The 16314-nt window shown below is 37.5% G+C and overlaps 1 protein-coding gene across 2 annotated transcripts in view; it reads left to right on the top strand.

Annotated features, from left to right (window-relative positions):
• GRM1 (glutamate metabotropic receptor 1) overlaps nt 1-15494 on the top strand; it is a 268242-nt gene extending 252748 nt beyond the window's left edge. Inside the window, exons 9-10 of one of the 2 annotated variants that reach the window (XM_087718323.1) lie at nt 6766-6850; nt 11247-11373. In XM_087718323.1, coding sequence (XP_087574449.1) covers nt 6766-6826 — 61 coding nt within the window. In that variant the 3' untranslated portion in view covers nt 6827-6850; nt 11247-11373. Of the gene's footprint in view, nt 1-6765; nt 6851-11246 lie in introns of both variants that reach the window. The other variant, XM_087718322.1, reaches the window with a different exon arrangement.
• The last annotated feature ends 820 nt before the right edge of the window (nt 15495-16314 follow it).

The following is a 16314-nucleotide window of genomic DNA, read 5'->3' as shown; positions in this document are numbered from 1 at the left end:
GTAGGGGGGATAAGACCGAGCCCTGCGGCACCCCACATGTTAGGGGCCTCAGGGACGATCTCTGCCCCCCGACCAACACCGACTGCGACCTGTCCGAGAGGTAGGAGGAGAACCACCGTAAAACAGTGCCTCCCACTCCCACCTCCCGCAGTCGTCGCAGAAGGATACCATGGTCGATGGTATCGAAAGCCGCTGAGAGGTCAAGGAGAACTAGGATGGACGCATAGCCTCCATCTCTTGCCCTCCAGAGATCATCGGTCAATGCGACCAAAGCGGTTTCTGTGCTGTAACCAGGTCTGAAGCCAGACTGGAAGGGGTCAAGATAACTAGCTTCCTCCAAGGCCCGTTGAAGCTGGAAGGCCACCACCTTCTCGACAACCTTCCCGATAAAGGGGAGGTTGGAGACAGGACGAAAGTTGTTTAAAATGGCTGGATCCAAGGATGGTTTCTTCAGGAGGGGTCTCACCACCGCCGTTTTAAGTACGGCGGGGAAGTGCCCCTCCCGAAGGGAGGCGGTCACGACCGCCTGGATCCAGCCATGTGTCACCTCCCTGCTGTTGGCAACCAGCCAGGAGGGACACGGGTCCAGAATACAGGTGGAGGCACTTACAGCTCGAATGGCCTTGTCCACATCCCCAGAGGCAACATCCTGGAACTCAACCCAGAGATGGTTTGCCAAGTGGTCCTCCTGTGTCTCGGCTGGATCTACTGCGGTGGAGTCCAAGTCCGACCGAAACCGAGCTACTTTGTCCGCCAAGAATTGAGCATAGTCCTCAGCCCTACCCTCAGCCCTTTTTAAAATGCCACAGGTTCACTCAGAGCAGTTAGAGTTCTGTAATAAATAAACACATTAGCTTCATGTGATGATTAATATTTTTATCTGATATCTTCATTTGTCAGCAGCAAAAGTCTTTTGTTAGGTTTTTCAGTTTACGGCAACTGTCAAAATATGATTCTGTTTTTTTTAATTTCCAAAGTATTAAAACAAAATCATTTTTCCCAATATTTTCTAACATTTAGATAATCATGTAGTTACTATTATTCCAGTTTACCAGCCACTTGGTTTTAATAAATGCTGTGTGTTGTTAGACAACTACTATAGTATTCCACACTTTGACACATAAATATTGCATTAAATATGTATCAGTTCTCTGGCAAACTGCATCTCTGTTGACTTTGCTGTCTGAATTTTCATCTTTTTCAAAGATCTGAGAGAATAAAAACTGCCGCTTTATAGATTCATAGCAATCTATTGATCAAATGTGTATGTCACTGACTCCCAATGACTCTGAGCAACTCAGAACAATTAATGCAAGGAATTACAATAAAACCAATTTTTAAAAGACAAAATGGGGAACAAAAAGATGGGAAGAGCAACAGGCCAGATGTTGTCTGAGAACTCCCCTTTTGGTGTGACACCAATATCAGGGCATTCAGCAAACCTTGGCATTTTTTTTTATAAATTTTTTTATTAGTTTTATTACAGGAAAAAACACAAAAAGAAAGGCATCATCTTTCATTACATCTTGTAGAAAGCGTATCCATTGGTCACAAGTACATTTCGTGTGTTCTGTCCACAATCACATATATTCCATTCAGTTTAAATTGTATATGTTAAAAATTTATGTTTTACTATCACCATACCATAATTTTCATTTAGTTAAGATTCAAAAACACAGCCACCTGCTGGCATTTTCCCCCTTGCCCCAGTTCCAGTCAATCTGCCATATCTTTATATCTTTATAACATATTCTAAGAAAAAAAAGTCAATTAGTAGGACATCTAACATTTTCTCTCTCTAACATATCTTTATTATTATTATAGTTAACTAGGGGTTATTTACATTTTTCTCTCCTCTTCTCTCCACAAACGCAAAAAGCAACAATCTCTAAATAACAATCTATTAATATGTGTTAACAAAAATGACCATTTAAAGTCTAAGACAATCTAAAGGGAAAAGGAGAAATGTTGACATTTCTAGTTAATAATCACCAAAGTATATGTTAATCTTCCCTTTTGTTTTTATAGTTGAAAGACAGGAAAAAAAGAACAATTGTTTGCCATTTCTAATCCAAATTAAAGTGTCTAGTTGATAATCTCCAAGATATGCATTAACATTCCCTTTTATTATTGTAATTAGAGAAAGACAGAGAAGAAAAGAAAAGAAAACAATTGTTTGCTATTTATGTCACATCACCTCTTATTCTAATCCAAATTATTTATAGCTTCATAACAAGTCTGAAACACAAATTAATAGGCTTTATCATACCACCAAAACTCAGTTGCAATTTGTGGCTTGGTTATTTATCCTAATTAAGGTTATCATTGTTAATATCATGATATATTATATGTTAGCAACTAAATATTCAATGATAATCTATAAGAGTCTACAAAATACTAAAATCCCTACTTATTAACCATCAAAAATTAGCTAATTTTTATCATCAATTGGCATTATCAGCCAGTGTCTTTCCAGTAGCAAAATAATCCTTTCTCTCTCGCCAGCAGTTGTGTCATTTCAGTTATTAGAATCTTTTCAGAGTTTAACATTTCTCTCCGCACTCTGTAGCTTAAAGGATCTCTCATATAGTTTCATTGCTCTTTAATTATTATTAACATAGGCTTAGCTTTGGTTATCAAACTTGTTTCTGGATATATTTGTCTTCTTAGTTCCATCTTTTTCACTCTTTTTTCCCCTCCTGCATCTTGAAGTTGAAAGAAAGGCTCCAAGTTGTCAAAAACACTTTTCCAGCTTCCCTTCTTTTCACTTTCGCTCGTATTTAGTCCATTGATGGATTCATCTGACATCTTATCTTTATTTTCTATGTTTCCATTCTCTTCTTTGATCTCTGGGGCTCCAACCCCCTCCTCTTTAACTGTAGCACCCCATAAACTGTCCCATTTCTTGTCAAATCTCTCAAGTCCTTCTGCAATATTTTGAAGTCCAGCCAGGATGTTTTGGATTATTAGATTTTCTTCCTCTGAATATTGATCCATTTTTCAAAATGCAAAGAAATATAAAGGGGAAAAAAGGAATCCCGCATTTTTTTTAATATACCTTTGTAAGAAAATGTGAAAAAGAGAGAAGCCATTTTGCAGCTCAGCCTGCAGGGATATCCACAGGATATTGTCACAAAAGTCAAGATAGTGGCTGGAACAGTACAATCAAAGCTCCCAATGTTTTTACTCATTCATTTTACAGAAATCCTGTCAGCCTGAGACAAATACCACTTCTCTTATGCCCTGGTTTGCTTTGAAATACAGCTTATGCGAAGTAGGCCTACATTGCTGTGGCTTATACCATAGTTTAAGCATGCAAGTGATCATTATTCCCTGCTCAGCCCATTGATGTAATGTCTGCTTTGTCTTAAGTCTGAGCAGCAATGCTTCCCTTGGTAGAGCAAACCATCGCACAGAGTAAAATGCGGGAGAAGATTGAATTAAGCTAATCTCTGATGTTTTTGCTCTTTGCATAAGGAACAATCTTCTTAGGCAAAGAATTGTTAGTCCTTCAGGAGTCACTGTAAAACAAACTAAAGCAAAAATAGTGCTCTAAAATGAGAGAGTAAACCCAGTAGGCATGAAGGCAGCTATGTGCTCCTCTTTTTCTTCCTTGCTCCTTGAAGCAATCATTTGTTACTGAGACCTCTAATTTATTGCATAGATCTGTAGCATGAGACAAACTTGCATTATGAAGCTCAGCATTTAGGAGAGACCGAAGATGCACCAGGACTCATGAATGATGCTTATAACTATCTGACATTTCTTTGCTTCCCAAGGTAGAGGATGTCAATGCATTACAATGGAAAATTAAAATGGAAAGTTCACTTTGTTTTTGCATGAGTGTGTATGTGCACATAATTTAATTTCTTGCTTGACTGGATATCATATCACATTCCCTTGTAATGGTAGACCTGTAAATATTTATAAAACAGGCAAAAGGAAGAAAGATATTTAGAAATGTAGCTATTTAATAGTGAATTACACACCGAATTCTTTTCACTTGTAAATAGTATCCAGTTTATTTATCTGGAGAACAAACCTTTATTCATAATTTATAATTCAATTTAGAATGACACATGCATATTAAAATTAATTTCTCTTTTGACCATATCTTTCCAGAGCCCAGTTTAAAAGCTAAATATTTGGTCCAAAGATACCACTGCGCGTAACTACAATACTGATGTTTTGCCTTCCATTTGTCAGGCTCATATGTTACTTTTTATTACTTTAAAAAAAAAACAGAAACAGATAGAGGCCTGGATGGGAGCAATGGAAGAAGATACACTGATGTCTGTAGAAATCACTTTACCAATCCCTAATATAAAGATTCTTATGCAGTATTTTCTAGAGAAGGGCAAATGTCTCCCAGTGCAGGAATATGGATGCTTGCTGCAGTAAACAATCAAGAGAAGATTCATGTTTGCTTGAATTATCAATACTTCAAAATACAAGAATAATTGCTTAGACTTCTGTTTTCCTCAGATCCAACCTTATCCCAGTTTTTTTTTTTCCTGCAGGTGGACCCCTAGTCTTAAAGTGGCTTAAACAGCAGAATTATTTGAAACAGTGTACAAATGAATATACCTTATGCAGCTGTAAGATTTTCACATTTCAGTTTTGTGTTGTCAATAAGACTTGTAATATCATGTGCCCAAGGAAAATGGCAGCTGTCTCTTTCCATGCAGGTTGGAGATCATCATTTATCTGCTACAGAAGAAGCTAGGATTAGCCAGAAAGAAAGAGCCTAGCATCAGCATTCATGTGACAACATTGACTAGTTTGAATCTCAGTTTGGTCGGCTTTTTTTGTTTCAATTGCTTAACTATATTATATTACCCAGGGAAAAGATGTTAATTCAGTGAACAAGTTTTATGTATTGTGTGACCACAGCCAGCTTATTTTTCGCCACCTCTTTGCCTTTTATATCACAACATATGCTTCTTTCTATTATAAAATGTCATTGCAGCAGAGTAGTAAAAATGAAGGGCTATGTATGTTCATTGATGAAGTAATAATCAAACTACCATTTGAATAAAGATCAGTGGTTTCCCTTTGGAAACATTGCATACGGAGCATAGAAAATTTATGAGAATTTCATAATATTACAGAACAATTTAGTATGTTATCAGGGTGGGAAGTTACAAACCAACAGGTAAGTGGTAGTTTCTGTTTACTTCACCTGTTTTCATCATCTTCATAACCCTTCTGACAGTGCTATAACTATTTTTTTCTAGCAAACCATTGATTAGCATATTCATTAATGTGGGCCAAAATAGGGCATTTGGCAAGAACAAATGATGAAAATGTGATAAAGGAATGGGGGACACAGTGCACTATGTAAAACTATCAACTCTTCAAATAACCATTATAGTGTACGTACATTCTTTTGAAATATTCAGTCCATAGGCAAGGAAGCATTCATACTTTATACCAATCCTTAAATAAATTAGGCACATTACATGCAGCTAAATCCACAAATTAGTTATTAACCAACTTACATCTCTCTGGCTTAGCCATCCACCTATTTCCTTCAGCTGAATCAATGGTCTCAGTCAGTGGTTCTCAACCAGTGGTCCACAGACCTCTGGAGGGATTGCGATGTCATTACAGGGGGTTCCACAAAGGCTTGAAGAAATGTTATGATTTAAGTCTTGAGTTAAGTCTTGGGAATTGGTGGCCATGGTCCAAGGCCACCAAAAGTATTTAAAGGGGGTCCATGGTGAAGAAAAGATTGAGAACCACTGGTCCCAGTAAAGAAAAAAATGTAATGTTTAATTGCCTGGAATTAAACCTTCCTCTCCATGGGTAGCCAGGCAAACTGTTTAAGGGGACCTGTAATGATTCTGATCTACTCATCACACTATAATCATTTGGTAGAACTGCATTTCATTTAATTTCTGATTTTTTACAGGAGCTTGAGTAGGTTAAGAGATATTTCAGCAATGGGTTCTCTGCCTGGTTGCTAGGTGGGCATGGCCATGGTGAGCGTGGCCTAGTCAGCCTCCTGCATCATGGCAGGGAGTCGCGTTTTTGCCTTCCTGAGGCTCTGGAGGTTTTCCTCAAGCCTTTGGGAGGGTGAAAACTGCCTCCCCTGGGCTCCAGAGGCCATAAATGGGCCGGTTTCCAGCCTTCCAGAACTTCCAAGAGGCCCGTTTTTGCCCCTTCCCAAGCCTCTGCACAGGGCCTGCACTTACTTTGCATCCAAAACAGGCTGTGTGAAAACTCCTGGGAGGGGAGGGATGGGGTGGGAAGAGCTAGCCAGGGGTGCGATTTGGAGGTTTTCTGAGTCAGCCATGTTAGCTACGGGTTCTCCCAAACCCGGGTGAATCTGTAGCAGCCCACGCCTGTTTTTCTCCCATTTTAGCACAGTGAGGGTGCACATGATCATGCCCGTGGGGACAGTGTTGTAGGACAGCAGAGATTTCAATCTATTCAAAGGTTATTTGCACATTGGCTTTTAGGCACATAAAGAAGGTGATCAAGAGAGGAATGTTGTATAAAGAGCCACGGAGTAAGTGTGGAACCAAGGAAGCCATGAACTGTGCAACTCCTGCACAAATCTCTTTGGAACTCAGTCCCTTTGAGTTTAGTAGGGCTTTCTCCCAGGTAAGCAAGCATAGAATTGTAACCTGAGTAATGCCGACATGGTGGAGAAATGGCAAGATGTTCAAGGAAGGTGGAACACGGCACCCTACTGAGTGGTACAACTGCCCTGAATGTGGATAACCACTCATTGGGTATCTTTTTCTTTTCAATCCTCAGGAAGAGGCAGCCAGAATTCTCGCCCACCAACAAGTGTCCGTCGGCACATGTGCAGCTTTGAAAACCCCCAAACTGCAGTGAATGTGTAAGAAAAGCTGCATGACAAACAGTGGTGTATTTTTTTTAACCCATTGCTTTCTCTTTCTCATGACTTTCTCATTTCTAATAATGGTGCATGCCATTAATGATAGAAAAGTCGTGTATGTGTCCCATTTTTCACACTGCCTTGACCTGCTTGTCCATATATTCTTTCAAGGACACCGTCAAATAATTTTTGGAGGATCTTTTTTCTGTTTTTCATGGTTGTCACTCCAACATCTTCTGGCTGAATTGCAAAAGGGAAAAAATAGTTTACCTGTTCATTTTATCTTTCCCATAATTTAGCCCACAATTTTTCTTGTTCATGGTTTTGCATGGAGCTTCTTTCAATGACAGCTGTCCATTTTCTCTAGTAGCTTCAGCTGGATCCTGGCTGTGTCCAGTGCTTCCTACCTACTGAGGGCTTCAGAAATACTCAGTCGTAGACCAAATACAAAAAGTACTCATTGATGAACATGATTTCATATAGTTGGCCATTTTGAAAGACAAAAAAATGAATCAATGGGACAATAGTAATAATTACTTATTATATAGTTCTTCTTTCCTATCACATTAAAAATTTGGCAACTAGGCAATTTTTAAAAGTCACAGATTAGATCTGGGTTAAACTTGTTTATTAAGTAGAACAATGATATAGCAAGAAAAGCTATCATTTTTTAAAAAAACAGTTGCATGGGGAGTCCACATAGATTGTGCAGTAAGGGATACATTTCAAATCATGTTGATGGAATTGAATTAGCTTTCACTAGATTGTTGGAAAGACAAGGGGAGAAAGAGCAATACATTAAACATAGAGAAGAAAGTAAGGCAGGATAACAGAGGGGAAAAATGCTGCTGAAAAAATAAAGTTATTATATGCAAACCATCCAATATAAGGAGCATCAGTAGAAATTTTAAAAACTATTATCAACCGTTCTCAGTATTATATGACATATAATGTACCCATTTCATTGGATTCTACTTTGTATGTCAGATGACAATGGAAATTATATGACAAACAAAACTGAATCCAATGAAATAGGTATATTATTAGTCATCAGCATTGTGGACAAGATTGAAGTCGTCACTGAAACTTTTGTTGGGATATAATACTCATGAAAAAAAACTTCAGAAACTGGAGTTCCCGTCAACATTGATTTAAAATAAAATTCTGAAGATGCTGCCAAGAAGGGGGAGATTCAAAAATGGAGTAATATAAGTCTGTAATTCTATAAATTCTTGCCTGGGTGTCAGTCCCATTGACCTGAAAGGAACTTGTTTGTGGTGTGTGTGTGTGTGTGTGTGTGTGTGTGTGTGTGTGTGTGTGTACGTATGCATGTTTGTGAGTGTATACCAACATATATAAGTTATGTTTTAAAAGTGTTGTTTTTATATGCATTAATCAGTATTACTGTTCAACATATTCTGTAGTGCAATGTGTTTTATATTCTATTCTATATCTATATAAAAGTATAAAATCCATTCCCATGGATCTTACAGAGCATCTTTGGCCTGTTTTCTGAACATCAAATACATTGTTTGAACTAAGTCCTTGCTCATCTAAATTTGGAGTTGGTTCCCTTTCTCCTACAGAAAAAAAATTCCAATAACTCTAATATATAAATCCTGTACATGGAGCTTTCCATCAAGCTTTCCCAACTAAATAACCCAGTGACACCCATTTAAAAGACTTCAGCCTTAAAAATGAAAGGAGCTAGAGTCAAATTTCCATCTAAAATGCATTCTGTGCCTTGATTTATTCCTAACTGAGCATGTCTACATAGACCTTTATTTGAGAAATAGCTTCAATCCACAGAACTACAGCACTAGATAAAATATAAATTTATCTAGTCAGCATTTACAGTGCCAAACAGCATGTCCATCAGCTATTGAGAAATGTACTGAAACTATAGTGCATTGCAAAGCAAGTGATTTGCATCAGAAGGTACTAAATAGATACTGTATATCCACATAAACCTAATTTATAGAGCATAGGATTATTGCAATATCTACTCTGAGCATCACAGAGCCTGCAGCAGAATGTTTCTACTCTCCGTGTGCTATAGCAACAAAGATGATTAGGGGACTGGAGGCTAAAACATATGAAGAACGGTTGCAGGAACTGAGTATGTCTAGTTTAAGAGAAAGAAGGACTAGGGGAGACATGATAGCAGTGATCCAATATCTCAGGGGTTGCCACAAAGAAGAGGGAGTCAAACTATTCTCCAAGGCACCTGAGGGTAGAACAAGAAGCAATGGGTGGAAACTAATCAAGGAGAGAAGCAACTTAGAACTGAGGAGAAATTTCCTGACAGTTAGAACAATTAATCAGTGGAACAGCTTGCCTCCAGAAGTTGTGAATGCCCCAACACTGGAAGTCTTTAAGAAGATGTTGGATAGCCATCTGTCTGAAAAGGTATAGGGTTTCCTGCTTAGGCAGGGGGTTGGACTAGAAGACCTCCAAGGTCCCTTCCAACTCTGCTATTGTATTGTATTGTATTGTATTGTACACACACACACAAACACACACACACAAACACACACACACACACACACACACACACACACACACACACAGAGTTCACATTTCAGTCCATTGTTCAGAATAAAATATTTTACTTCCAGGTGATATAGAAAAAAAATCACCAGAAATACCTGACTTTTAAAACTATTTTACATGACTGTTTGGTAATCCCACACTCCCACAATGTCTAACAACATAACATGCCTACAAAAAAATTCCACTAATAACTATGTAAAGCTGTCATTGTAATTAATACAGCTGGTATGCCGTCATCACCCCAAGAAATTCTCCAAGTAACAGTCTTGCTTAAAGTCTTGTGTGCCTACACTGTTGTTTTGGTTCTTGCTCATTACAATACTTTCTTGGTGCTTCCATATCATGAACGTAACCTCTTTCTAAATAGCAGGGGTTTCCTAGAGCAAAGAGACAGATAGTCTTTGCTTTTGATGTCTTTTTCCCAAGTATTTAAGGTCATTTATACTTACTAACTGTATGACAGACTTACAGGTATTAGTTATGTCTGCATTTGTGTTTTATTTGTTGTCATAGAGATTGTGAGTCTGATTTTTCACAGTATGTACACAAGTACAACTGTACAATGTGTGTGCCATGAGAAAGGTAATCCTCAAATCTTCACAACTCTAATGGAGAAAATTAAATCGATGGAATGAGAATATTTCTGACTGCAATTTCTCCTCATCCACAAATCGGAGCTAGAAAGTTTTGTATTGCTTTTTTTATCAGACCAGACAAATTTTTATGTGTTGTGGAAATTGTTGCATGTGAAATGCAAATCAAATGTTACAGATTAAAGATTATATATTATAAAGTTGAGTGCTTTTTAAAGATTGAAGTTGAGTTTCTGCATCATTTTTGGAAACTATGTCTTATGTCCATGCACTTATTTTATGTTTGTTCAGAATCATAGGCTGACAACAGAGCAGGAGATGGGCCTATCCATTTCCCATTCACCTTCCCTTCTCCTCCTTAAATGTAGAGTTTGCTCCAGTGGTGGGATTCAAATAATTTAACAACCAGTTGTCTGCCCTAATGACCAGCTGGGTAGGTGGGGACTCAGTGGTCATGTGACTAGATGGGTATGGCCAATTCAAAGTTGCTCATGTCGATGGGATGGGCGCTTTGTCTTAATTGTTACAATGTAATAAGGGTTAACAGGAAAGGCAATTTCTGTAAGTAGGGCAATAAAGGTTAGGCTAGAAACAACACCATAATGCTTCCCTCCTGCCTTCCTTGCAGGATTAGCCCTGTAAAGTGGGGGGAAAAACAAAGTGAGATTTCTTTCAACAACTGGTTCTCTGAACTGCTTAGAAAGTTAACAACCGGTTCTCCTGAATAGGTGCAAACTGGCTGAATACTACCTCTGGGTTGCTCACTTTTGAAAGAGAGGTTGAAGAAAGCTGCTGTTTATAATTAATGGTAACATTTTACCCCATTCACCCTAACAACATTTAATAAAGAAACAATATGCTTGTTACGGTCATTGCTGTCAATGTTTCTCTGCATCTCCTACCAGGAAGTATATAAACTGGGGACAGAGAATCTTGGAATCAGTTCATTTGTTATTCCTTACTAACATCAAAGGGAGAGGGAATGAAGATCCATTACTTTATGTGTCTGGTGGCAGCCATGCATATTCTGCAGCATGTTGCTCTGTCCCCAACATCTGAAACTAACAGGGAATAACTTGCCTTCATTTACAGACTTCTAGATTTAAGAACAATTGCTGTTTCCCACTGTAGTTGCATCTCGGAGGAACTAAGACTGCAGAACACACATGGATTTTCTAGGATGAATGTGTTGTGGTTGCCTGTGTCTGCCTATGGAAATGTAAATAAACCAATCTTTATTTTATTTCCAGTTCTAATGGCAAGTCTGTGTCATGGTCTGAACCAGGTGGAAGAGAAATTCCCAAGGGGCAACATATGTGGCACAGGCTCTCAGTGCATGTGAAGAATAAGGAACTAAGATGCAATCAGACAGCAGTGATCAAGCCCCTAACTAAAAGTTATCCAGGTCCAAGCAAGAGCCTCACTTTTTCGGACATCAGCAGTAAGACTTTGTACAATGTTGTGGAGGAGGAAGCAAGCAAATCAGTGCACTTCAGCCAAATGAGCCCTTCCATGGTTGTACACAGAAGAGTGATGGTGATGCCTCCACTGCAGGCAGCAGCAGAGGACATACAGAGTCCCAAAGTCTTACCACCCCCGCCGCCACCTCCTCCACCACCGCGATTCATTATGGAGCAGCTGCAGGGTGTGGTCAACAAATTTGCCACGGGCATTCCTGATTTCAATGTTGTAATGCCCGTGTCTGGTGCAGGAAACGGACTGAGGCCCATATATAATCCTCCAGCAATGCAGCCACAGATATTGCCACTACAAATGGGCACTTTCAGTAAAGTGCCAGTTTCACTCCCATCTGAAGAAGAAGAGGAGGAGGAAGAAGAGGAAGAGGAGGAGGAGGAGGAGGAGGAAGAAGAAGAAAATGAAAAGTTTAAGCTTATCCAAGATTATGTGTATGAGAGGCCAGGAAATTTAGAGGAGGAGGAAGAGGAAGAAGAGGAGCAGGCCACCAGCAAACTTACTCTAGAAGATTCACCAGCACTGACACCTCCATCTCCTTTTCGAGATTCAGTGGCTTCAAGCAGCTCTGTGCCCAGTTCTCCTGTGTCCGAATCAGTGCTTTGCATACCTCCCAATGCAACTTACACCACTGTTGTTTTGAGGGATTACAAGCAAAGCTCATCCACTTTGTAGAACAGAAGCTGCTCTGGTGAAAGCAAATAGATCATGTCTTCTTTCTGAGCTTTAATTGGACAGGGAGAAATAGCACAAGCCCCCTGGAGTAAATGAAGGCCAATGAGCATGGTGTATTGGGTGGGGCAAAAATTTGTATCCTGCACTAAATCCATTAGAGGGCTCCAGTTCTTTACTTGTTATATGTGTGGTTTTGTTTTGCTTTATTTTGTTGTTTTAACAGGAAATGATTGTGTTCAAGAGTAGTGTGTTCTGAGAAGATCATCAGAATTCTGACAAAGCACAAATCCCAAGTACAACTTCTTTAGCAAAAAGGAAGTGTAACCGTAACACAATGTTTGCAAACACACAGTCACAACACTTGAATATGACTCTCCTTGTTAAAATTAGAGGAGAACCATTCTGTGTCTCCACGATGTGCACCAACATTGAATGAGCAGATTGTACTGTAATGCAGCAACATTTGCCTGGAAGGAGAAAATATATTTTGCTAAACCATTTTTAAGTGGAAATAGCAAGACATCTCCTGAAATGTATGTTGGGGAAGTCACCTAGCATGTTAGGATGTAGCTTTAAAGAACATTTAGAAAAACTGATTTAGCATTCCCCTCTCCCCTTGTATACTATTTTAAAAAAAAACCTGGAGTAAAGCATAAGAAAGGCACAGAAAAATTTATTGATACAATCAAATCCAGAATCCTTGTAGTTTTGAAATCTTTGATTTGCCATTGTGGTAGAAGACTGCAAGCCAGGTGACTGTTAACACTACATTCTCTGTAGCAAAACAATAGTTACTGACTCAACTTTAATAATCCAATGAGATTGCCATGTAATTAGATTGTTTGTTTGTGTTACTATGGAAACAACTACATATAAAATAATTATATATTTTCAGCAACAATTACTACTTTAAGCAAAAAGTCATTCTTAATAGCGGTTCATTAGATTCATAGTAGATGCAAGAGAATGAATGTTTCTGTCTGTCTGTGTGTGCGCGCATGTGTGCAAGTGTGCATATGTGTTTGTGTGTAAGTATATAGATATATAGATATATATGTAACTATACAACATGTGATGTGTAATATCTAATAACTGCCACTGGAGGATTGTCCTAGAATATATTATGAATATTTTTTATGTTTCAAATCATGTTTTATATTGCATTGTTTAAAAATATATTATAAACCTTTGAAGATTTGTATGTCGTGCTGAAACATTTTTAAAGAGCTAAGCTCCCCCTTATAACAGGGTGTTTGATTTTGCTGATATATTTGCCATGTGGAATTATGCTGTTGAAAATAATCAGTGCTCCAATAAGTTGTTATTTCATGTGAATTAAGGAAATGTGATTAATAAAGAATGCATCTCTTTTAGAAATTTTGCACATGGCAGTATTAAACCTTAAACAGAACCTTCAGAAAAATGTTTAAACCATGTTTAGCTTCCTTTGGAAAAGTAAAATATATATTTTGCCATCGTAAATACATATATATTTCTTTCCTGCTTTAGCAAAACCTATGTAAACCTGATACCAACCTCTATTGTTATTTTTCTACTCCTGCTCTGTAGATTTCCTCCAGTTTCAGGATATTCCACCACCTTCTCCAGATTTATTTTCCAATAATAATAATGCTTGGGTTAGATTTGTGCCCACTCTGTTTCTTTCTTACCTTCTTTCTTATTTTTGTCATCTAAGAAAAGGAGAGTTAAACTAAAATCAGAATCCAGACGCAGAAAGAATTTGGAAAACCAGAAAGTTGCAGCTAGTTGAATCTGAAGAGCAGGACAATTGCAAAATAAATGTTTCCTCTTTTCTGGAGGAATATCCCTTTATATCCTTTTAGAAGGATTATATATCCTTCTAAAAGTCATTTCTCTGGACACCAGTGTTGTAATAATCAGACTTGCAAAGTCCTGCTATTTTAGCCAATCTCAATAAAAGTAGTTTTAGCCTTCCTATAGGATTGATTCTTGGTCTGGTCTACTTAGTGGGGCTGACACCAATTTTGCAAGTCTCAGTTTTATATTTGATCCTCATTTTTGTAGTTCAGTGATTTAGGAAGCATCTGAGTCATTTCCAAACATTTGCTGGACCTTCATCAAAGTAATTTTTTTTAGTCTCTACACATATTGCTCTGACTTGCTCTTTTAGGACTAACTCCATTGCCCTATAAAGCATCAGATGTTCCTCATGTATCTTTCTGAGGCATCCTGAAACTCAGGATCAATCATTCCTATAATCTAAAGACAGCTTTGCACCAATGGTTTTATGCCCTCCCTCAAAAAAAAATCTAGAAAATATCTGAAGCAGATATAAAATTGACTCAAAGGTATGTTGGCAAGAACTAAGCTGTTTATGTCTCTGCACATAACTTAACTCTTTGGGATATATAAAGCTTCTGTGTTCCCCCACACCAAAATTGCACATTGGTTCCTTTTTTTAGAAAAGGCAAAAGATTTTTGGAAAAATGTATTCCACCACCAAAAGCCAGTGGGTTTTTCATATCTGTAATGAATGTTGGAATTTGATTTACTGCCCAACAACTGTGGGATACTTTATAGCTTATTCTTTAAAAATGACTAAAAATATAATGGTGTACATGAAAAAAACATACTAATCAAAGCTAGTTCAAATATAAGACATTTACCTTATTTGTATTTAAATCACATATCTTGAGTTATACCTCCAAGATTCTAGCGACTCTAGCAATGGTACCGTACTTTATGCATAAGAGAAGCAATTTATATAGTCCTTTCCATTGCAATTCTGTAAAAATAGGTGAAGACAGCAAGGCAGCTTTGGCCATGCACTAATTAACATTTTCATTGAACTAAGTTAATTTTTATTCTGAAATTTAGCAAATAATTATAAATGGGCAAGAGCCAAGGTTATGCAAGCAAATATCTTATGCAACAGAATTTTCAATTCTGCTTCTCTTATGGACCACCATATCTTTCTATAATCTATCCCATAAGATCTCCAAATCCTTTGAAGCACAGTGTGCTAGACCAGGCGTGTCAAACACATGGCATCACAATGGCATTACTTGACATATGATGATGTTTTTCCTGTTTGATAAACTGGATGTGGGCGTGACCAGTGCATGACGCATCTGGCCTGCAGTTTGACACCCCTGTGCTAGACAAAGTGAAGTGGGAGGCACTAGAGATACAGAGGAACATTCCATTAATATTGACTAGTTTCAGTACCCAATACATACATACATACATACATACATACATACATACATACATACATACATACATACCCTAGATGTCTGTCAAAAGATTTCTGCAATTTTTGAATAGTAGACAGGGAATCATCCAGTACTGCCTGAGAACTAAATGAACTAGAGAAACAAATATATATATATATATTATTTATCAGCACAAATAAAACACAAATATAACAAAGGCAACAGTAAAAATATTGGGTTTCTGTCGTGATGGACTCTTGTGATGAGCCGATTGACAGGTGATGGAAGCAATTAGCTTCCTCCCATAATTGGGGCTTACCAGGGGTTGTGACACTAAATAAATATATATATATATATATATATATATATATATATATATATATATATATATATATATATATATATATATATATATATATATATATATATATATATATATATATCTGCAGTATAGAGTAGTAGAATATAGTTTTCTTTAGCTAAGGTGGTTCTACAATGTTGATCTGAACTGGAACATCATTTGAAAACGGATAATATCATATTTTTCCCATTTCTAATGTAATAAGATCAACAAGCACACAAAAATCAGTATGTCATACAACTTCTGTGCTAGTTAGAGATCGCAATTTGTATTCTGTTCTGGTGAATCTATAAGCACTAATTTTACAAAAATAGCTACAAGAAACGTTTAATTAATGCTTCATATATTAGCTTTTAATTTGTAACATAACTGGGAACGGGATACCTAGCTACTGGATACAGTAATTGTCTCTCTGAAGAGCAAGATGTCACAAAATATGTCATTGCACAAATTTCTGAGATATCTGTAAAAGTTTTCTTTGCTGCCTATTGTATGATTAATTAAAACTATCTTTATTATATTGTCTAATGTATTTTATATTTATTATGATAGAAAATTATTTAATTCATGAAGTTATCATAATTCAAAATATAACATCTATCACCTATCTAT

This window comes from Thamnophis sirtalis, unplaced genomic scaffold (assembly GCF_051295495.1).
Source record: "Thamnophis sirtalis isolate CommonGarterSnake01/CBP01778 unplaced genomic scaffold, rThaSir2_p1.2 scaffold_6, whole genome shotgun sequence".
In the NCBI taxonomy this organism is placed as follows: domain Eukaryota; kingdom Metazoa; phylum Chordata; class Lepidosauria; order Squamata; family Natricidae; genus Thamnophis; species Thamnophis sirtalis.
This window is presented reverse-complemented; position numbering and strand designations above follow the sequence as displayed.